General features: G+C 43.3%; 1 protein-coding gene across 1 annotated transcript in view; it reads left to right on the forward strand.

Annotated features, from left to right (window-relative positions):
- The window catches only part of GOLGA4 (golgin A4), a 172,510-nt gene that overhangs the window by 131,448 nt on the left and 15,811 nt on the right, over window positions 1-25,251 (forward strand). Inside the window, exon 22 of the mRNA XM_089682387.1 lies at window positions 20,529-20,585. Coding sequence (XP_089538513.1) covers window positions 20,529-20,558 — 30 coding nt within the window. The 3' untranslated portion in view covers window positions 20,559-20,585. The remainder of the gene's footprint in view (window positions 1-20,528; window positions 20,586-25,251) is intronic.

The raw sequence follows: 25,251 nt of genomic DNA on the forward strand, positions 1-25,251 counted from the left end.
GCAAAGACACCCGTCCAGTATCCTCATAAAAAAAACGGAACTAGTAGGATTTTACAGTTATAGGTGAATCAGAGTGACTTGCGAGCCACAGGTGTGATAATTACTAGAGGATCGCAAACATGAAACACATAACTACAACTGTGTTGGAAATATCTACAAATATATGTTGCGCTCCTAAATACTTCTCAATAAATAATAATTAAATTACCATTAAATTAATTCAAATTATGATACAAATAACTAATAAAAGTGTATACATACCAAAGAATATTTAAATAGATAATTTCAACTAATCAATCTCCTCCAAATAAATATCAAAATAATTCCACATGAAATGCTCCTCTAAAAAAATATTTTGCCAAGTGCTCATAAATCATCTATTAGTGACATGATGTACTTACTAATACCCTCAATTTCATTTATATTCATAATACCCTCATTTAATATAATAAAGATAATAAACCAACTAATAACCCTCAACTAAAACGCATTTAAATGATCCCCCATAAATAAAAATAACTACTAATAATTATTTATGGAGAGGATTTTACAGTGCTTGAATTCCCAGAGCAGAACATCTAAAAAAAAATGTACATTGCTCAAAAAAATTAAAGGAACACATTTTAATCAGAGTATAGCATCAAGTCAATTAAACTCCTGGGATATTGATCTGGTCAGTTAAGTAGCAGAGGGGATTGTTAATCAGTTTCAGCTGATTTGGTGTTAATGAAATTAACAACAGGTGCACTAGATGGACAACAGTGAGACGACCTCCAAAACAAGAATGGTTTTACAGGTGGAGATCACTGACATTTTTTCCCTACTCCTCTGTTCTGAAAGTTTTTCACTAGTTTTCCATTTGGCTAGGGTCAGTGTCACTACTGGTAGCATGAGGCGATACCTGAACCTTACAGAGGTTGCACAGACAGTACAACTCCTCCAGGATGGCACATCATTACGTGCCATTGCCAGAAGGTTTGTTGTGTATCCCAGCACAGTCTCAAGAGCATGGAGGAGAATCCAGGAGACAAGAGCATGGAGGAGATTCCAGGAGACAGGCAGTTACTCTAGGAGAGCTGGACAGGGCTGTAGAAGGTCCTTAACCCATCAACAGGACCAGTATCTGCTCCTTTGTGCAAGGAAAAACAGGATGAGCACTGTCAGAGCCCTACAAAATGACCTCCAGCAGGCTATTGGTGTGAATGTCTCTGACCAAACAATCAGAAACAGACTTCATGAGGGTGGCCTGAAGGCCCGACGTCCTCTAGTGGGCCCTGCGCCCATTGCCCAGTGCCATAGAGCTCGATTGGCATTTACCATTCAACACCAGAATTGGCAGGTGCACCACTGGCACCCTGTGCTTTTCACAGATGAGAGCAGGGTCACCCTGAGCACATGTGACAGACATGAAAGGGTTTGGAGAAGCCGTGGAGAACGTTCTGCTGCCAGTAACATCGTTTAGCACGACTGTTTTGGTGGTGGGTCAGTGATGGTCAGGGGAGGCATATCCATGGAGGGACGCACAGACCTCTACAGGCTAGACAATGGCACCCTGACTGCCATTAGGTATTGGGATGAGATCCTTGGATCCATTTTCATACCCTACACTGTTGCAGTGGGTCCTGGGTTCCTCCTGGTGCACAATAATGCCCGGCCTCATCTGGCGACAGTATGCAGGCAGTTCCTGGAGGATGAAGGAATTTACACCATTGAATGACCCCCATTCTTGCCTGACCTAAATCCAATAGAACACCTCTGGGATGTCATGTTTCAGTCCATCCAACGCTATCAGGTTGCACATCAGACTGTCCAGGAGCTCAGTGGTGACCTGGTCCAGATCTGGGAGGAAATACTCCAGGACACCATCCGTCGTCTCATTAGGAACCTCCCCCGACGTTGTCAGGCATGCATACAAGCACGTGGGGGCCATACAAACTACTGAGGACCATTCTGAGTTGATGCAATGAAATTTCAGCAAAATGGACTCACCTGCTGCATAATTTTTTTACTTTGATTTTCGGGGTGTCTTTGAATTAATTTCTCTGTAGATTGATAATTTTCAGTTTTACGATGGGGAATCCTTACATTCCTAACACATTACCCCGTCCATATCAGTATAGATACCCAGCATGATATTTTTCCCCATTGAGATCTCATGTGTTTTCAAAGTGTTCCTTTAATTTTTTTGAGCCGTGTATTTTAAGTTATGGGAATGAGAACATGTAACATTTTTAAAGCTGGTGTTATCCAAATTTGGCTGCAAAGTGGAAAAACAGTTTGAGCAAAAGAAGAAAAAAAACGCTTATGCAGTACATTCATATTTCTCCATGTTTTATCCATTTAAAAACCGTGTAAATACAGAAAAAATACCTGGTGATTTGCCAGAAATGCATGCAGTTGCCGATTTCCTTCTGTGGACTGACACCACGTGCCATTTTCTAGCCTGAAATGCAATACTTGGTGTCAGCTCTGCTCGATTGTCTGCTGTCCAACTACTGAATCCTCCCTCCCCTCATCTTCACAGCATAGAGCGCAATTGTTCTGTAGTCCAAAATAAGGAATAGGAGCTATGTACGCAGGACAGCTTAGAATTTCTGATAATTCAAAAAACCTCCTGCGCTCACATGGACTCCTACCCTAAAACCATAAGCTGCTGACACTAGACTTATACCCAAAATAAGTGAATAAATACAATAAAATAAAAGTGCAGCGCTAATTAATAATCAAAATAAATATCTGATAAATGCGTGATACAATATAAACTCAATACACCCCTCCAAACAAATCCAAAGTACTCAATACATATAAAGTGTCATGCATGTATTCCCTCATGGGGAATATCTGGTGCAAAAAGTGACAAATATATCATATATAATAATAATACAGTGGCAACACACATATAGTGCACAAAAAAGATGAACAAAAACTCAAATACGAGAAAAGTCCAAAATTAGTAGTAATACTGATGATGCAGTGCCTAATGATGAGCTTCACACTCCACTCTTCATGCAAAAGTAATGTGCAGTGTGCGTGATTCACACGTGACAATCCTTAACGGCCAAAATGCCCCCTCACCTCCTTCCTTAGACCCTAAGCTGCCAGCACGCTTTCAGGATCACATGATCCTACCAGTATGGATCACTCTCTAGGTAACGCCTTCCACCTCCAGCATCCACCAGTTTAGCAGCCAGCTCCTCCCAGGGTCATAGTGAGACTCAAGCAGAGACCCTCCATAGGCAACCATTCGGTAATAGGTATATAAAATAGATTTCCACTCACATAAAGACGAATATTCCAGCCTCCTACCACATGCTATGGGTGTACATCATGGGTAATACACAGGGTGATCCAATATGGCCCCCACGCCGGAAATGACGTCACCGCGTTTGCCGGAAAGCTCCTCCCCACGTACCGACACGTTGCGTCACTTCCAACACGTGACTGATGAAGTCACTTATTTTGATTATTAATTAGCGCTGCACTTTTATTTTATTGTTAGAATTTCTGATGCAATTGGATGGTATTTTTAGAATGCTTTTTGTTTGGATATAACAAAACACTAGCGGTGGTATTTTTACCAGACCAAAATAAGCTAAATAAGAGACGTTTATCAGGGTTACATAGACTTCAAATAATTTTTTGGGGGAATATTTCTGTTGGTGTCTCAGGTAGCATTAAATACCTGACAAGAGTCCTAATTCCTCCCCGCAGTACAAAGGGAAACCCCTCCTACTACTTTTGTTGGGGGCTTTGCCTGCAGGAGAGATTTTGTTTACTTTCTGCTATCTCACGTAGAATCTGCTTTATTATGGAATATTTGACACTGGTCATATATGAATTATTGCTCTTACAGTTTGTGTTTGGTCATTTAGATTTTATGACATTTGGTTTTGCTGGTATGGGGTATTGCTTATCAGTCTAGAGATGATATTAAAAAAGGAGACGCCTGTGTGTAGGACTAGGGACAGCTGCCAGATATGTCCAAAACTAAACCAGGCAGGGGAGACCAATAGATTCATTTAGGGACAGCCCCACCTGCTGTTTTTACCTACCTTTCCCTAGCTCAGGGGTGGGCAAACTTTTTGACTTGAGGGCCGCAATGGGTTCATATATTAGACCCGGGGGCCGGACCAAGAGTAGATGAATTAAAATTTGTAACATTTCCCCCCTGTGTCAATTTACTTACCTTTGCTCCGCGCGTTCCTCTCGCCGTGTTCCCGTGCCTTTCCGGTCTTCAGGGCGGACTGTGAGAGGAGCCTAGCTCCCCTCACGTTCGTCACGCTGCTCCGCCTACACACATCCTGACAGCCAATCACTGGCTATCAGGATGTGAGTGGCAGCGAGACTGGCCAATCATTGCATTTGAGCGCGCTGAATGATGCAAATGTTTGCCTGCCCTGGCTGTTTTTTTTTTTGTATCACGCTCCGCGGGCCGGATTAAAAGGTCCGCCGGGCCGTAGTTTGCCCATTGCTGCCCTAGCTAGTTGTCTTCTGGGAACAAAGAAAGGAATTTACACAAGGCTACTAGGTGCCTGCATTTTATACCCTACAACATTTTTTGTGACAGTTATGTTTCATTCACACGGGTGTGTTTAAGTACATATCATGTAAGGGCCAGGTGTTCTGTACATTTGTGTGCAGGCAGTACCATTCATGTTAATTGGGATGTAGCTGCTGCACGGACACAGCCTTGGTTTTCCAATTTAACATTCATGTAGGTGTTTGTGCATGTTCCCAAATGCAGACAGTGTGCATTCAGAGACCCTTACCCACACGGATGTCATATTGGGAGCAGTGGCTGTGTCTGTGCAGCCACTGCATCCCCGTTGACATGAATGGGACTATCACATGGATGCATGGAACATACAGTCAGGTCCATAAATATTGGGACATCGACATAATTCTAACATTTTTGGCTCTATACACCACCACAATGGATTTGAGATGAAACGAACAAGATGTGCTTTAACTGCAGACTGTCAGCTTTAATTTGAGGGTATTTGCATCCAAATCAGGTGAACGGTGTAGGAATTACAACAGTTTGCATGAAGTTTGTTGTAGTGCAGAAGAGATATTAGCACGTCTCTTCTGCAGTAGAGCTGCCCGCTCACAATTATTTTTTATTATAGGTTTAGTTACACTTTAACCACTTCCAGTCCGGACACTTTTACCCCCTTCCTGTCCAGGGCAATTTTCAGCTTTCAGCACTATCACACTTTGAATGACAATTGCGCGGTCATGCGATTCTATACCCGTATGAATTTTTTACCATTTTTTTGAGACAGATAAAGCTTTATTTGGTGGTATTTATTCACCGCCGGGATTTTTATTTTTTTTGCTATGTAAATGAAAAAGTCCAAACATTTAGAAAAAAAAGTGTTTTTATTATAACATTTTGCAAATAAATAATCTTTCTTCATAGATCTTGGCCGAAATGTATTCCGTTATCTTTTTAGTAAAACAAATAAATAAGCCAAACTTGTGGGGGGTGATGATTTTTTTTTTTTTTTTACAGTGAGTGCTTTTGCACCCATATAGGATGTAAAAGCAATAATTTCTCTTTCTCTCTGTCTGCATTCTTGCAGCCATTGAGAACTACTGAATGAGCTGTGATTGGTCACAGCTTGTCACATGGTATACGGCTGTTGTGAATAGCCTTGTACCATGTGACCTCTGTGATCATTCACAGATTTCACATGTAGTAAGCAATGATGTCACAAGTGACATCTTGCTTACTACTTTGCATGTGATCACTGATTGGCCAATCAGTGATCACATGATTGGGACCTTGCAGAGAGGTCCCGTCTGACGATCGGTGTTTCACTGTGTCCGGAGGACACAGCGGCACCGGATTGCGGTGCTGCACTCTCCCAGGGAGCGCGCACAGCTAGAAATGGCGGCTGCTGTTTATGAACGGCAACCCGCCCCTGGACTGCCACCGCCCTGCCGTTTATAAACAGCAGGCGGACAGCAAGTAGTTAATTTGCAATATTGCAATAAATAAAATAAGAGATATACCAGTTAGGACTCATGCACACAAGCGCTGAGGCCCATAGTCTGGGAATGGGCTGTGCGTTTATGACTTCACAAGGTTCTAAACAAACCACAGCTTAAGTGAACAAATCACCACATAACCCCTTCTATCTTTAATAACAAAAAAGTGCTTCCAAAAACTGCCAGTTTTTGTTGGTAAATATTAAAGGGGTTATCTGGTGATTTGTTCATTTAACCATTTCAATACTGAGCACTTTTACCCCCTTCCTGCCCAGGCCAATTTTCAGGTTTCAGCGCTCTCACACTTTGAATGACAATTGCGCGGTCATACAACATTGTATCCAAACTAAAATGTTATCATTTTCTTCACACAACTAGAGCTTTCTTTTGGTGGTATTTAATCACCACTGGAGTTTTATTTTTTGCTAAATTAACAAAAAAAGACAGAAAATTTTGAAAAAAAAAACACATTTTTCTTTGTTTCTGTTATAAAAGTTTGCAAATAAATAATTATTATAGGATGTATTATTTAGTCTGTAGGAAAGTTATAGAGTTCACAAACTATGGGATAGATCTGAATATTGATCAATCCTGAAGTATTGACGGCCAATCTAATTTCTGGAGGTCCAAGAATGTCAGAACAGTACAGATATCCCCCAAATGTCAGAACAGTACAGATATCCCCCAAATGTCAGAATAGTACAGATATCCCCCAAATGTCAGGACAGTACAGATATCCCCCAAATGTCAGAACAGTACAGATATCCCCCAAATGTCAGAATAGTACAGATATCCCCCAAATGCCAGAACAGTACAGATATCCCCCAAATGTCAGGACAGTACAGATATCCCCCAAATGTCAGGACAGTACAGATATCCCCCAAATGTCAGAACAGTACAGATATCCCCCAAATGTCAGGACAGTACAGATATCCCCCAAATGTCAGGACAGTACAGATATCCCCCAAATGTCAGGACAGTACAGATATCCCCCACATGACATCTTTTTGCAAAGTAGACAGTCCGACGTACTTCATAAGAGGCATGGCGAGTTTTTTGAAGTTGTATTTTTTTTGTCATAATTTTTTGGAAAATGAAAAAATGTAAAACATTATTTTCACTATTTTTTTTTTTTACATACTGTCACCAGTGCAGTACAGCGTCATCATATAACTGGCATGGCGGTGATCAGGGACAATGACTGGTGACAGTACAAAAAAAAAAAATTATAATTTTTTTAAAAAATTGTATTAGTTTTAATTTTTTATTAAATTTTTTTCTCTTTTTTAAGATTTTTTTTTTTTCATATTTCACTATGACCAAAGTAGTATAATATTACCATAGTAACATTGTACTACTTTGGGGAAGTGACCAGTATTTTTTTTTTTTTTTACACAATTTGCTTGTAGTAAAAAATTACTTTGCTATAAGCAAGCATTTACCTGAATGACATCGATTCATTCAGGGTTTTTCTTTTGTGCTTAGCTGTGATTTGGCCACGGCTAATCACATGACACAGCTGGGCTGTGATTGGCCCATCTTGTGCATGTGATCGCTGTGACCATTCACAGCTAGAAACACTAGTATGCAATGGATGGCATGAAAGGAAGCCATCCATTGTATACAACTGTCATGTGACCTGCTGTGATTGGCCCAGTTTGTGCATGTGATTGCTGTCACCATTCACAGCTAGGCACTAGTATACAATGGATGGCATGAATGAAGCCATCCATTGTATACAACTGTCATGTGACCTGCTGTGATTGGTCACAGCAGGTCAAATGGTACTGGAAACGGGGCCGATATACAGATCTGTCCGAGGTACACGGCCGGTGACAGATCACGCCGCAGAGCGGCCCTGTGGGCAGGCAAACTGCGTACGCCTGAAAGGACGCCATGTGGCATCCCACCAGAGGGACGAGCTGCTCGCCCGGCCGCCTTTGTGCTATTGGCTGGGCAGGAACTGGTTAAGTTTGTTTAAAACCTTGTGAAGTTGTAAACACTGGGGGGTGTTATTTCACCAGCAGCTGGGGGGATATTTGGTTTTTGACTTGGCGCAGGAAAAAGAGGTGTGTATGGTTATGCCTCTGGATCTGGCAAGTGCCACGTGCCGGCAGCCCATTCAGGTCTCTGATAACGTAGTGTCTACATGGACACAGCTGCTCATCCCTACTTGACAAGCGTTCGGGTGCAGGTGAGCCGCCTCCAACGCAGACAGTGGCCGTAGCCAAAATAAACACATGACCTATTCACAAACTCTGGGCCTCAGCGACTGTGTGAATGACGTCTTAGTGGGAAAGCAATTTTGTTTACTTGATATCACTTATGATCTCATGGAATATTTTTAAAATTCCACAGCAGCTATTTTGAATTGTTGTTGTCTTGTGTTATATATTGTACTCTGGCTCCACAGAAAGTTGGAATCATTTTTAGGCTTTTCAGTCTGTTACAGCCTAAAAAACTGACAGAACGGTAGTTTTTCTGCCAGGCGTTGGAGAAAAAAAAAGCAGATAGAACTCAATAGATACATATTTGTTACTGTAATTTCTCTGGTAGTTTATCAGAACTTGTTCCATTAGGATCCTTTACAGGTACAGAATACATTTAAGTGATATACAAATGTTAATGTGTAAAATCTTTTGTGAATACTGTTCTTTGTGTGCGTTTAAAAAAAAAAATTATAATTTTTTTTTTTGTACTGTCACCTGATCAGTGTCCCTGATCACCGCCATGCCAGCTATATGACGACGCTGTACTGCACTGGTATTTTTCATTTTCTGAAAAATTATGACAAAAAAAATTACAACTTCAAAAAACTTGCCATGCCTCTTATGAAATACGTTGGACTGTCTACTTTGCAAAAAGGGGTCATTTGGGGATATTTGTACTGTCCTGACATTCTTGGACCTCCAGAAAGTAGATTGGCTGTCAGTACTTCAGGATTGATCAATATTCAGATCTATACCATAGTTTGTGAACTCTATAACTTTCCTACAAACTAAATAATACATTCTAATTTGGGTTATTTTCACCAAAGACATGTAGTTAACTGTTTATGGCACTATTGAAAAGATTTTTCCCCACATCCTATCCCATAAAACGCTTTATTAATTAGGGAAAGTGTACGGGAAGGTTAGATCCTCCTTTAGCTTTTTTTAGGACAGTGTGCCCAGTAAAGGTTTCTCCTCGCTTCAGTCACAGTGATCACATTGTTACCAGGAGAGGAAGTCCTGGAAAGGTCTTGATTGGGGATCAGACAGCAAAAATACCTGACAAGTGTAGTAACTATTTCTTATTCTATCAAATTTTCAATTTTAAACCCTTTAAATTTGTATACAATTATTATCACTTTAAATGCAAACCATCCATTTCCATTGACCACCTCAGAATTTAGTAAACTACTTATAACAGAAGGTGTGTGCCATGTTTTCTCAAATGGCTACTTAGAGGAGCTCCAGTCTCCCCCCAAAAAAGTAAAAGTCAGCAGGTACAAATACTGTAGCTGATGAATTCTAATAAAGGAACACTTTCCTGTCCAGGGATCAAGCGTTGTCCTCACCAAAGCCTATTTTTCAATCTGCTTCGGGTCCAGGTACCAGCATCTTCACTAAGGGAAACCGACAGTGAAGCCTTGCAGCTTCCCACTGTGCATGTGCTGCACTTTGTAAATGGGTCTGCAGTCTTCTAGAGCCTGTGATGTGTCCCAGAAGGCTGAAGGGGCAGAAGGAGGGGGCCGAACTTCAGGTTGGATCGCCTTGGCAATCTGAGACGAAGTGGAAGCTGGTACCTGTCAACCAGCTTACCCGCTGCCCCCCTCCCATCCCCCAAAAATGCTAATTGTTGAAGGGGAGGATGTAAACAAGTGTGACTTCCCCTTTTGGGAGAAGTTCTGCTTTAACCTATTGCTATTGAACTTCATTATGAAATGGAATATGTAGACCAATAGCCAAAACCCCTAAGGAATATTATAATGATTTCTGGTAAATGTGTTTTATGTAATATCGTTGTTATTTGTATCAAATGTTTATTTTATAAGTTAACCACATGCCGCATATCCACTGTAGAAATACGGCGGCAGGTGGCACAGCTGGGCAAAACCACATTTTAAAACGTGTGTTTTTAAAACAGGTACAGGGCGTCCCGCCGCCCTACCTATCCCGCCGAGTCACAGCCGGTCGTTACCGACTGTGTCCCGCCGATTAGCGGCAATCACTGACAGAGAGCAGGGCTGCAGTAGCTGCGCTTTCTGTCAGTTCCTTGACCGCTCCTGACACGCTGATCGGGACAGAAGAGTTTCTCTCTCCCAATCAGCGTTGTTCCCTTCAGTACTTACCCCCGCCCCCTAGTAAAACACTCCCCTCACACAGTTAACCCTTTCCCTGAATAATAGTTAACCCCTTCCTCCCCAGTGCCATTAGTACAGTGTCAGTGTTTTTTTTTTTTTGCACTGATCACTGTATTGGTGTCACTGGGGATGTCAGTGACCCCAAGTCAGTTCCCCCCCAGTGTCAGAATGTCTGCCGCAGTCCTGCCATAAGTCACTGATCGCCGCATAAATCGCTGATCGCCGCCATTATTAGAATAAAATAAAACAAAAAATCCCAGTATCTTTCCCGCCATTTGTAAACGCTATAACTTTCACGTAAACCAATTAATTTACACGTATTGGGATTTTTTGTAGCAAAGACATGTCGCAGAATGCATTTTGGCAGAAATTTATGACTAAATTTGATTTTTAAATTTTTTTTACTGGACATGTTTTATAGCAAAAAGTCCAAAATATTGTTTTTTTTCCCTGAAAATTGTCAGCCTTTTTTTTTATAGCGCAAAAAATAAAAACCGCACAGGCGATCAAATACCACCAAAAGAAAGCTCAATTTGTGGGTAAAAAAAGGATGTAAATTTCATTTATGTACCGTATTGCATGACCGCGCAATTGTCCGTTAAACTAGCGCTGCACAGCAGAAAAATGGTGTAAATTGCAGTATCTATCCCATAGTTTGTAGATGCTATAACTTCCACACAAAGCAATCAATATACACTTATTGGGATTTTTTTTACCAAAAACATGGAGCAGAATACATTTTGGCCTAAATTTATAACTAACTTTGAGTTTACTATATATTTTTTATAGCTGAAATTAAAAAATATTGTTTTTCTTCAAAATGTTTGGTCTTTTTTTGTTTATAGCGTGAAAAATAAAAAGCGCACAGGTGATCAAATACCACCGAAAGAAAGCTCTATTTGTGTGAAAAAAAGGACATAAATTTTGTTTGGGTGCAGCATTGCATGACCGCGCAATTATCAGTTGAATTAGTGTAGCGCCGAGTAGCAAAAAGAGGCGTGGTCATTAAGAGGGGTAAATCCTCAGGAGGGCAAGTGGGTAACATTTAAAGGGAGCGCACACATGGCAGTGACTTTGCAGAGCACAGCAGTAGCTTGTCTCTTCACAATGGTCTCTTTTAAATTAAAACTCCATAAGCAGTCCTACAGACAGAGAGAGGAGGAAGGACAAGTCATTCTGATTTATCAAGCTGTGCAACAGGTTGCTAGCTTCAGCTGTTCTCCTCCAGAAACAACATGATATTTTTTCTGGGCATATAACTGACTCTATCAATATAAAGGTGCAGCGCTAAAACATAATGTACAACATAATAAATAACATAAGGTGCAAAATTATTACGTGCAAACAAGTGTTTGCACCAAGTGGTGAACTTGGTAGTGAATAAATGTCCCAAATGAAACAGCCCACGTGAGGATCTTATATGATCACAATAATCAGGCGTGGAAATCTGATCCGGGGTGGCAGATGATATATCCGATTAAATAAATTGCACACTCACCAGATGTGCGTAAATACATGCATTGAGATATAGCCTGTCTCATCAGGTTTTACTCAGGGCATCTGCTCCCAGGTCAGGTCAAGTTCCTTTACACCTTCTGGTCACATCTGAAAAGGGTGTTCAGGGGTCCTTGATGTGTATCACCATCTGGGGTCACCTTTAAAGCAGGCTCTGCGAATGACGGCACTCACAAGGAGAGCCCAATAAGGGACACCACATAGCGTGATACTGTATAGGGAACTTTATTCCATCAAAGATAGGTGTAAAACAATTGTATCAAAAAAAGAACACTGACCATATGTTGTTCAGGATGGCCACCAGCGGTGGCTAGACGTCCAGTTGCTGTAGCCCCCCTGACGTGTTTCGTGCTATGCACTTACTCACTGGGTGCAGGGCTGTACAGCCAAACAGGTGATGTGTTAAAGGATAATAAGTCCACCTTTTGTACTCACCAGCCGCAACCTCCGCAACCTGAACCCGGCCCCCCTCCACTCAGCTGCCGACCGCCTACACGACAGCATCCTTCCACTGTCTTGTCCTGACCTAGCCACCACCGCGTACAACGACTCACTATCAGCCACCCTAGACTCTCTGGCACCCCTAACCACACGCTACATCAAACCCAGACCGCACCAACCATGGCAGAATGACCACACTAAATGCCTCAAACGTCGCAGTCGTGCGCTGGAGAGACTATGGCGCAAAACCAGGTCCCCCCGTTCATTCTCCCTCTACAAATCTGCCTTCCTCACTTACACCTCCTCCCTCCACGCCGCCAAGCAGGCTTACTTCGTAAACCTGATTAACACCCTCTCCTCCTGCCCTCGCCGACTCTTCTCCACCTTCAACTCCCTGCTCTCTCCCCCCCCTCCTCCACTCAGTACCTCACTCACCGCCCACGAGATTGCCACTCATTTCCACAACAAAATTGATGCAATCCGTCAGGACATAGTCAACTCGCAATCTACCTCCCCACCTAGCCTCCCCCCCCCTATCTCCCCCTCATCTCTTCCCTCCTCTGACCTCGCAACCGCACTGCCCCCCTCCACACCCAAGACCCCGCTTACCGTAACCCCACCAGCTCTGCACTCCTTCTGCCCCGCTACCACTGAGGAAGTCACCAGGGTCTTCTCTGAAGCCCGCCTCACTACCTGCCCCCTAGACCCTATCCCCTCTCGACTCCTCCAGTCACCCCCCTCTTCCCTCATCTGCTCCCTCACCCACATCTTCAATCTCTCCCTCTCTACCGGCGTATTCCCCTCCCCCCTAAAGCATGCGCACATCACCCCCATACTCAAAAAGCCCTCCCTGGACCCCTCTGACCCAAACAACCTCAGACCCATCTCCCTGCTGCCACTCACTTCCAAACTCCTGGAGCGCTTAGTCTACAACCGCCTAAGCGCCCACCTAACTGACAACAACCTCCTTGATCCACTACAGTCCGGCTTCCGTCCCCTACACTCCACCGAAACCGCCCTCCTCAAAATCACCAACGACCTACTAACCGCCAAAGCCAAAGGCGACTACTCTGTCCTCCTCCTCCTGGACCTCTCCGCGGCCTTCGACACAGTTGACCACCCCCTCCTCCTTAATAAACTATTCTCCCTTGGCATCAGAGACACCGCTCTCTCCTGGTTCTCCTCTTACCTATCCCGACGCTCCTTCAGCGTTTCCTACAATGGTGCCACCTCCCCTTCCCTCCCCCTCTCTGTTGGGGTCCCCCAGGGCTCTGTCCTTGGACCCCTTCTCTTCTCCATCTACACCTCCTCCCTTGGCAAACTCATACACTCCCACGGCTTCAACTACCATCTCTATGCTGATGACACTCAAATTTACCTCTCCACCCCTCACCTCACCCCCACATTCTCCGCCCGCATCACTCACCTCCTAAACGACATCTCTGACTGGATGTCGCTCCATTTCCTCAAACTCAACCTCTCCAAAACCGAGCTTCTCGTCTTCCCTCCTGCCCGCGCCCCCCCCCCCATCCTATCCATCACTACTAACATCACCACCATCAATCCCGCCCCGCAAGCCAAAGTCCTTGGAGTCATTCTGGACTCTAACCTCTCCTTCCAACCTCATGTCAAATCACTGACAAACACATGCAGGCTCCACCTCCGCAATATCGCCAAAATACGCACCTTCCTTACCCCAGACACCGCTAAACTACTTGTGCACTCCCTGATTATCTCACGCCTTGACTACTGCAACTCCCTCCTCACCGGCCTACCCCAGTGCAGGCTCTCCCTACTCCAGACCATCCTGAACTCAGCGGCCAGACTCATCCACCTCACCACCCGCTCCACCTCTGCCACCCCCCTCTGCCTCTCCCTCCACTGGCTCCCCATTGCCCAACGCATCAAATTCAAACTACTCACTCTGACCTACAAAGCCATTCACAACACTGCCCCTAACTACCTCACCGACCTGATTCCCAAGTACCACCCTACCCGTACCCTTCGCTCTTCACAGGACCTCCTTCTATCTTGCTCCCTGGTCTCCTCCTCCCACGCACGACTGCAAGACTTCTCCAGGTCCTCCCCCATCCTCTGGAACTCACTACCCCAATCCATCAGACTGTCACCTTCCCTCCTCACCTTCAGGCGCTCCCTGAAAACCCATCTCTTCAGGGAAGCCTACCCCACCCTCACCTAACTGCTGCTCTCCTTCATTCCTCCTACCACTCCATCCCCCACAGCCATTTCCTCGTGTACCACTTTCCACTCCCTCCTAGATTGTAAGCTCGAAAAAGCAGGGCCCTCGAACCCCTCGTGTCTTGTATTGTTACTGTCTTGTCTCATGTTCTGTCCCCCTCGCTAATGCCCTTCGCTCCTCACAGGACCTCCTACTTTCTAGCTCCCTGGTCTCCTCCTCCCACGCCCAATTGCAGGACTTCTTCAGGACTTCCCCATCTTCTGGAATTCCCTACCCCAATCCATCAGACTGTCACCTACCCTCCTCACCTTCAGGCGCACCCTGAAAACCCACCTTTTCAGGGAAGCCTACCCCACCCTCACCTAACAACTGACCTCCTCCACTCCTCCCACCACTCCATCCCCCACAGCCACTTCCTCCTGTACCACTACCCCCTCCCTTCTAGATTGTAAGCTCGAAAGAGTAGGGCCCTCTTACCCCTCGTGTGCTGTTCGTAGTTGCTGTAATGTTTCATGTATTGTCCCCCCCTCTATTGTACAGCGCTGAGCAAACCCTTTGGCGCTATATAAACTCCATGTAATGTAATAATGTAATACACATCTTTTTGCAGGTAAAAAAGAATGTGCATTTATTATTCTTTTTTTACAATGGAGCCTGCAAAGCATTGCAACTGCAATCAGCAGATTGTTGGTGCAATGTCAGGATCCTGCAGACTCTCAGTAAGTTGTCTGCCCATACCTCTCTTAGGGGCAGACAGCTATTGAATGGCAGGAAGATCAATGAACTATGATAGCACTCACCAGCGCCCTTGCAGTTCATTGAGAACTATAAGCCGTCAGCCGCAGTGTCAGATGGTACTTGCAGTCTATTCATTCACAGGAAGCTGTGAATGAACAACGTGGCTGGATGGGTGGAGCCCCGCACGGCCGCAAAGTGTGACAGTGGATGCAGGGAGCAGATCCCCCCCCCCTGTCACAGAGAGGGAAGCACTGGCAGCGGGAGGTGGGTGTATAGGAGCATGTTACATGTTATACCCTAAACATGAGTGTAAAATGTAACATGCTCCTAAAGGTGAACTTATCCTTTAAGCAATTGACCTGGACATGCCGCTTTTCTGCCTCCATCTTCCTGCTGGTCAGTTAATCAGCATAACTGCAGCCACTGTCAGCCTATCATTGCATTCGTTCTAAGGGCTGAGCGACCATCGCCTACACCTGTCACTCTGACCACAGGAATTGGCATGTGTGCTAATAACCTCTGCGAATGCACCCAAAGACTCTGCGTTCCTGAAACTGGCTCAGAATTTGAGTGACTTAAAGATTTTAATGTTACGTGTTCTGCAGCTAATCTGACATTAAACATCAGCTGTCAGCTCTATATAAAAATGTATGAATAAATGACATTTTTATGTACTTTTTCTATATGTGTACTATGCTTACATGCAATCAAGCATGGTTTTAAAAAAAAACTGCTTTTGATAAACACATTTATTAACCACTTGCCCTCCTGAGGATTTACCCCCCTTAATGACCACGCCTCTTTTTGCTACTCGGCGCTGCACTAATTCAACTGATAATTGCGCGGTCATGCAACGCTGCACCCAAACAAAATTTGCGTCCTTTTTTTCACACAAATAGAGCTTTCTTTCGGTGGTATTTGATCACCTGTGCGCTTTTTATTTTTCACGCTATAAACAAAAAAAGGCCAAAACTTTGAAGAAAAACAATATTTTTTACTTTCAGCTATAAAAAATATATATTAAACTCAAAGTTAGCTATAAATTTAGGCCAAAATGTATTCTGCTCCATGTTTTTGGTAAAAAAAATCCCAATAAGTGTATATTGATTGCTTTGTGTGAAAGTTATAGCGTCTACAAACTATGGTATAGATACTGCAATTTACACCATTTTTCTGCTGTACAGCGCTGCGCTAGTTTAACGGACAATTGCGCAGTCATGCAATACGGTACATAAATAAAATTTACATCCTTTTTTTACCCACAAATTGAGCTTTCTTTCAGTGGTATTTGATCGCCTGTGCGGTTTTTATTTTTTGCGCTATAAAAAAAAGGCTGACAATTTTGAGGAAAAAAAAACCAATATTTATGACTTTTTGCTATAAAACATGTCCAGTAAAAAACAAATGCAAAAATCAAATTTAGTCATAAATTTCTGCGAAAATGCATTCTGCGACATGTCTTTGGTAAAAAAAAACCCCAATACATGTAAATTAATTGGTTTACGTGAAAGTTATAGCGTTTACAAATGGCGGGAAAGATACTGGGATTTTTAGGGGTTTTTTTTTATACTAATAATGGCGGCGATCAGCGAATTATGGCGGTGATCAGGGACTTATGGCAGCGACCAGCGACCTATGGCGGGACTGCGGCGGACATTCTGACATTGGGGAGTACTGACTTGGGGTCACTGACATCCCCAAAAACACCAATACAGTGATCAGTGCAAAAAAAACAAAACACTGACACTGTACTAATGGCAATGGGGAGGAAGGGGTTAACTTTATTTTGCAGGGAAGGGTTATAGGAGTGAGGGGAGTGTTTTACTAGGGGGCGGGGCGGGGGTGTGTGCTGGGTGGGACAAGGCTGATCAAGAAAGAGAAACTATTCTTTCTCGATCAGCTCATCCTTGAGCTGACAGGGAAGTGACAGACAGCACAGCTACTGCAGCTGTGCTGTCTGTCACTGTTTGCCGCCGATCGCCGGGAAACAGCTGCTAAGGACTGGCTGTGACCCGGTGACTCACATCTGCGGCGGTGAACCGCGGGACAGATAGGGCAGCGGCGCGCCTCCTGTTTACAAAACACACGTTTTAAAACGTGGTTTTGCCTGCGAGTGCTGCCCTGCCGCCGTATATATACAGTGGCTGGGCGGCAAGTGGTTAACCACTTCCAGTCCGGACACTTTTACCCCCTTCCTGACCAGGGCAATTTTCAGCTTTCAGCGCTATCACACTGACAATGACAATTGCGCGGTCATGCAACACTGTACCCGTATGAATTTTTTTACCATTTTTTTGAGACAGATAAAACTTTATTTTGGTGGTATTTATTCACCGCTGGGATTTTAATTTTCTTTGCTATGTAAATGAAAATGTCCAAAAATTTTGAAAAACTGTTTTTCTTATAAAATTTTGCAAACAAATAATATTTCATCATAAATCTTGGCCAAAATTCATTCCGTTATCTTTTTAGTAAAAAAAAAAATAAGCCAAATTAGTTTATAACCAAAAATTATAATTTTTAAATATTCTTTTTACATTTTTATTTTTTTAATATTTATTTTATTTATTTTTTTTTTTTTACATACTGTCACCCTAGCAGTACAGTGTCACCATGGTGACACTGTATAACTTTTGAGGGGTGATGAAGATTTTTTTTTTTTTACACTGATTGCTTTTACACCCATATAGGATGTAAAGGCAATCATTTCTCTTTCTCTCTGTCTGCATTCTTGCAGCCATTAAGAAGTACTGAGTGACCTGTGATTGGTCACAGCTTGTCGCATGGTACAAGGCTGTTGTGAATAGTTTTGTACCATGTGACCTCTGTGATCATTCACAGATTTCACACATAGTAAGCAATGATGTCACAAGTGACATCTTGCTTACTACTTTGCATGTGATCACTGATTGGCCAATCAGTGATCACATGATCGGGACCTCGTACAGAGGTCCCATCCGACGATCGGTGTTCCACTGTGTCCGAAGGACACAGCAGGCACCGGATCGCAGTGCTGCCGGTCCCGGGGAGCGCGCACAAGCAGGGTGCAGGGAGGCCGTTTATAAACGGCCACCCGACCCTGCATTGCCACCGTCCGGCCGTTTATATACAACGGCCGGTCGGGAAGTGGTTAAGGACATAGATGGCCTCCTTCACGCACCTTGTGAACCAATTGTCCAAACTGTTCTGACCTATGGGGTTGACCCTCCTATTTTGGGACATCTTTTTTGTTGAGAGGTTGTTTTGTCTCTCCAATGGACATGTCTTTGCATTCCTTACTACACTGGACTGCGTATACCAGATTACATTACTTTTGGATGTTTGGGTGCTCGGTCTTTGGGCTGTACAAGCTTCTGTCTTGCAGTGGTTAAATGTGACTGATACTAACTGTACCATGACCTGGATAAATACATACCGGTACCTTCAGACATATTTCAATTAGATATATTTATAAAACAGATAAATACGTTCCAATAAACAAATATATGATGTGGCGCTAAGAGGGGTCACATGAATTATTGTAGTGAAGTTCTTGCATTAGGAGAAGAGGTCCTTAGGAAAAACCTATAGGTGCAGCGTGACAATGGTGATGAGTACAGCATGAAGATAGTGACTTCCGTGGCTGTCGTGACTTATAGAAAATGAATGTACATTGCACTAAGTAATAGTGCATTGGAGTAAATAAGACCTACTCCACGGTGCTCAGGATTTGGGAACTCTCTATAGGGATGAAGTCAACAGGCAGGAATTAACCACCAGGTGTCATCTATCCAGGACAGGTTACCCCTCTCCAATATCTCCACATCAGGCAGATCAGGTATAGCAGTATCCAGCAATATCTGTCTTGACCACCAGAGGGATCTCACAAGCAGGCATGGATCCGAGATGACAGAGCACCTTAGGGGAAGGGGGCTCAAAAATGCCAATAATGAGCCCAAAAGAAAAATTGCTCCAACAGTATAGTATTTTAATTCATATGTATGAAGTATTTAGCAGAAAAAATTAACATATAAAACGTACACTTACATGCAAAAAGTCCAATATGGCTGCTTAGGCTAACATAAGGCCATGTGGAAGGTGACTGGTGATTAACCTCTTGCCGTCCGCCTGCTGTTTATAAACGGCAGGGCGGTGGCACTCCAGGGGCGGGTTGACGTTCCTAAACGGCACCCGCCTTTTCTAGCTGTGCGCACCACCACGTCCGGTGCCCGCGGTGTCCTCCGGACACAGTGAAACACCGATCGTCGGGCGGGACCTCTGTACGAGGTCCCGATCATGTGATCACTGATTGGCCAATCAGTGATCACATGCAAAGTAGTAAGCAAGATGTCAATTGTGACATCATTGCTTACTACGTGTGAAATCTGTGAATGATCACAGAGGTCACATGGTACAAGGCTATTCACAACAGCCTTGTACCATGTGACAAGCTGTAACCAATCACAGCTCACTCAGTACTTCTGAATGACTGCAAGAATGCAGACAGAGAGAAAGAGAAATGATTGCTTTTACATCCTATATGGGTGTAAAAGCAATCAAGTGTAAAAAAGAAAAAAAAAATCTTCATCACCCCCCACAAGTAGTACAGTGTCACCATGGTGACACTGTACTGCTAGGTTGACAGTATGTAAAAAAAAAAAATTAAAAAAAAAAATAAATATAAAAAAAATAAAATAAAAATGTAAAAAAAAAGGTTTACAAATTATAATTTTTGATTATAAACTAATTTGGATTTTTTTTTTTTACTAAAAAAATAACGGAATAAATTTTGGCCAAGATTTATGATGAAATATTTATTTGCAAAATTTTATTTAAAAAAAACACTTTTTTCAAAATTTTTAGACTTTTGCATTTACATAGTAAAAAAAATAAAAATCCCAGCGGTGAATAAATACCACCAAAATAAAGCTTTACCTGTCTCAAAAAAATGGTAAACAATTCATATGGGTACAGTGTTGCATGACCGCGCAATTGTCATTCAAAGTGTGATAGCGCTGAAAGCTGAAAATTGCCCTGGACAGGAAGGGGGTGAAAGTGTCCGGACTGGAAGGGGTTAAGGGCAACTAAATACGTTATAGATAAATACGTTCACTTAAGTACAGTGTCTTGAAAATCTCGGTACCGTCATAGCAAGAAACTAAAGCACTAATTTCTGTTTTTTAATTCTTACATTACTAATGACCATTTAATAAATTGTTTATACTAATCTCTATAGACGTGTAATAATCCAGCAAGATTACTAATTTTCTGTGTCTATGTTAACCACACTAAGCTCTTTTTTTCCTGGCTTTGTAGTTTACACCTCCTCGCAGTGGTATCTTCTGAGTCAATCCAAGCTTAGTTAGCATGCCGGTGAGTCAAGAATCGTATTTTATTGAAGTTCTTCCCTGTTACATTGGGCCTTCTTTATACTTTGCTTGGCTTTCTGTGTGCTTTTGGCAAATCACTGTATTTTGCCAAAGTTTCTTTGATATTTTTTTAGAACAAATTTCTGTGATTGCTTGACTCTTCTTTTTTTGTTCCATAGAAGCCCGACAACCATTGCCTTGTGTATGCCATGTCATACATCCAGTATTCAATTTGCATCTTTTACATTTTTTTCTGTGTCTTTTAGAAATTAAAAAAAAAGAAAATTTGTATTTTCTTATCACTCTTAAAGGCTTTAGTGTTATTTTATTTACCGTATATACTCGAGTATAAGCCGACCCGAATATAAACCGAGGTACCTAATTTTACCACAAAAAACTGGGAAAAACTATTGACTCGAGTATAAGCCGAGGGGGGAGGAATAGTGCCCCATCGTTGGTGTCAGTGGGGGGAGGAATAGTGCCCCATCGTTGGTGTCAGTGGGGGGAGGAATAGTGCCCCATCGTTGGTGTCAGTGGGGGGAGGAATAGTGCCCCATCGTTGGTGTCAGTGGGGGGAGGAATAGTGCCCCATCGTTGGTGTCAGTGGGGGGAGGAATAGTGCCCCATCGTTGGTGTCAGTGGGGGGAGGAATAGTGCCCCATCGTTGGTGTCAGTGGGGGGAGGAATAGTGCCCCATCGTTGGTGTCAGTGGGGGGAGGAATAGTGCCCCATCGTTGGTGTCAGTGGGGGGAGGAATAGTGCCCCATCCTTGGTGTCAGTGGGGGGAGGAATAGTGCCCCATCCTTGGTGTCAGTGGGGGGAGGAATAGTGCCCCATCGTTGGTGTCAGTGGGGGGAGGAATAGTGCCCCATCGTTGGTGTCAGTGGGGGGAGGAATAGTGCCCCATCCTTGGTGTCAGTGGGGGGAGGAATAGTGCCTCATCGTTGGTGTCAGTGGGGGGAGGAATAGTGCCCCATCGTTGGTGACCCCTGCTCCAGCCTGGGCTCGCTCTCTCCCTCCCTATCCCATGGTACACACTTACCGGTCAGATGTCTTCCTTCTCCGGCCGCTCTCCTCCTCTTCACTCGCTCGATCTTCGCGGTGCCACTCGGCTCCTCCTCTCCAAGCTCTACCTCCTCGCCGGTGATTGGGCGCCTGTGTGCCTCTCCTGAGCTACAGTTCCGGCGGCCAATCACCGGCGAGGATTGATCCCGGGGGTGTGTCCAGATGACAGGGACGGCATGTCATCCCGCCCACACCTGCAGACGTTGACTCGAGTATAAGCCGAGGGGGCCGTTTTTCAGCACAAAAAATGTGCTGAGAAACTCGGCTTATACTCGAGTATATACGGTAGTTTTTTTTTTTTTAGAGCCCTGATTTTGCACAGCACTTTACAAAGTACAAACAGGACAATGTAAGAGATTTATTACAATGCAAAAATAATAACACAGTGACATGATAATACAGACTTTTAGCAGTATGTGGACTCCTCACAAAGTAAAGGGACCAAAAAATTGTACACCCCTTGAGGGCTAGGGACCGATGTGACTGTACCATTTATTTGTAAAGCACTGTAAATTGACGGCGCTATAGAAGTACCTGTAACAAACCAAAAAAAAATGCTTAAACCCTTTGCGCCGGCCGCACACGAATGTGCGGCCTCCCGGCGTCTGCGCCTAGACGCCGAGCGGCCGCACATTTACGTTCATGGAACTAAATACATATGTGCTGAGAGCGCGCGCCCTGCGCGCTCCCAGCACACATGTGTGGTACCCAGGGAAAGGTCCCGGTCCGCTCTTTCAATCGGGACCTTTCCCGATCATGTGACCGCCGTGACGCATCATCACGGCGGTCACATGATTCCTAAACCCCGCCTCCCGGCGTCTGAATCTCTTAAAGGGCCAGGAGGCGTCGGCGGGAAGGGGTTAAGGAGATTGTAGGGTACCTAACAGCGCTTGTGTCTGATTTGTAGTTTATAGTATTTGGTGCACAATTAAATGTAGTCGCTGGTAGTCTTAAGAAATTATCTTACAATTACTTTTTTTGAGCTGGAGGTTATGCGAAAGTCTGAGACCTTAGTGAGGACATTCCAGTGCAAGTAATCCTGTGCTGTTAAGTGTGATGGGGGGGGGTCTAACTAAAGCATGCCTATGCTTGTCCATGGTGAGAGACCCAAAGTGGTATCAAACCCCGAAACAAAAATGTAATATATTGCAGCTTACTAACTCTTATATATGGTGGTTGCATTAGTTTTTTTTTCCCTTTTATTTTCACCTCGTGATCCAGCCAGTGAGCATGTTATATTTAATCTTACTTTAACAGAATAAACTGCCCAAACAAAGTATCAGTTGGACACAAACAATTAATACTTATAAAATATTAGCTGGAGTTCAACTTCAGTTTTTAATCAAGTCCATCTAAATATGATAGTCTAACAATACCCTCCCCCAGCCAATGAGGAAGGAGAGTTCCCAGAGATTCGAGGCTCTTGTCCATCGCTGGATTGATTACGATGGGGCTCAAGTAAGTATTAAGGGGGGGGGGGGGGGGGGGGCTGAGGAGCTACTGCACACAGAAGGTTTTTTACCTTCATGCATGAAGATAAAGAACATTGAGCCTTTACAACCACTTTAACCACTTCCTGTCCGGACACTTTCACCCCCTTCCTGTCCAGGGCAATTTTCAGCTTTCAGCGCTATCACACTTTGAATGACAATTGCGCGGTCATGCAACACTGTACCCATATGAATTTTTTACCATTTTTTTTGCTATGTAAATGAAAACGTCCAAAAATTTTGAAAAAAAGTGTTTTTTTTTTTATAAAATTTTGCAAATAAATATTTCATCATAAATTTTGGCCAAAATTTATTCTGTTATTTTTTAGTAAAAAAAAATCCAAATTAGTTTATAACCAAAAATTATAATTTTTAAACATTTTTTTTTTACATTTTTATATTTTTTTTTACATACTGTCACCCTAGCAGTACAGTGTCACCATGTACCACTTGTGGGGGGTGATGAAGATTTTTTTTTTTTTTTTTTACACTGATTGCTTTTACACCCATATAGGATGTAAAAGCAATCATTTCTCTTTCTCTCTGTCTGCATTCTTGCAGTCATTGAGAAGTACTGAGTGAGCTGTGATTGGTCACAGCTTGTCACATGGTACAAGGCTGTTGTGAATAGCCTTGTACCATGTGACCTCTGTGATCATTCACAGATTTCACACGTAGTAAGCAATGATGTTACAAGTGACATCTTGCTTACTACTTTGCATGTGATCACTGATTGGCCAATCAGTGATCACATGATCGGGACCTCGTACAGAGGTCCCGTCCGACGATCGGTGTTTCACTGTGTCCGGGCACCAGATCGCGGTGCAGCATGCTCCCAGGGAGCGCACAGCTAGAAAAGGCGGGTGCCATTTATGAACAGCAACCCGCCCCTGGAGTGCCACCGCCCTGCCGTTTATAAACAGCAGGAGGACGGCAAGTGGTTAAAATGCACTTACAATGGTTCACAGTGTCAAACAGCATTGTATAGGAATGCAACTCCTTTTCCCACATCAAAAATGGCTTCTAGACGTGTTCCCACTAAACCACACACACAGATGCATTTTGACCCGTCCACCAGGGCTTAGTCTTAGTGTATCAAGGATGAGCTTGACAGCAAGATAACTATTGTTTCCGAAATAGGAGATCAGCATTGGCAGCCTTTTGTATTTCTTTGATTTTTTAGCTGTTGGTCATATTCATTTTTACCTTCTAATGCTGATCCCTGAAACTTGTTTTCCCATTGATTAAACAGTATGCAGTCCAGTCCTATCCCAGGCCATGCTTTCAGCATTACTGAAGTATGTGCAGTTCAGACCGCTTGAAACCTATCCTCGCCCGCAAGACTCTTTGTCCAAAACTGAACCACATAAATATGTCCTGTGAACTCAGAGTGGAGATTGATTAGAACACCTGTCAGTTTTTTTTTGTCTTTGCCCACATCAAGGAGATTCACCTTCTCTGTTTGAGATTTTCTTTCACTGAAAATCCCAAACTATGGGCTGCCCCCACAAAAGTAATAGGCGTAAGCTTCGAATGGAGACACTAGTTCAGGTGACCTGGTGGTCCCCAAGGAATTCTCTAATTTACTGAGATTTCTTCCCACTTCCTGTTAGATTATTGAACAGGATGTAAAGGGAAATCTTCACAATGGGACACAGATGGCAGAAAAAAAAAAAATTGACATGAGTTATAACCCTCTTTTGCTCTATCCAAAATGTAAAAAAAAAATGTGCCCGTAGTTTTACTTTACTGGTCCACTCCGTCTAAAGTGAATCTATTTCTTGGCATATTAGGCAAATAACAGGTTCACTTTTATAGAGACTTGAAAACTGTATATGTGACAACACTGGGGCCTGACAATGGGCCGCACAGGAACCCAGTTCTTCATTATCAGGAGGCAAGAGGAGTGCCAGGTTCTTTTCCCTTGCCTGGTTTATAGGGATTGCAGGAAAGAAGAGTAGAGGCTATCAATGGTGCCTTCTAAAAAAAACAAATCTAAATGACCGTAATTACATTCTTTTATTAAGGCTGCTTACTGAACAAAGTGTTAAGAAGACATAAAAGCCCCTTTCTTTATTACCGGCTCTTCTGTTACATTAAATATATATTTTCATA

The sequence above is a fragment of the Staurois parvus genome, unplaced genomic scaffold (genome assembly GCF_062004578.1).
Source record: "Staurois parvus isolate SC_StPar_1 unplaced genomic scaffold, SC_StPar_1.0 ptg000288l, whole genome shotgun sequence".
Classification (NCBI taxonomy): Eukaryota; Metazoa; Chordata; class Amphibia; order Anura; family Ranidae; genus Staurois; species Staurois parvus.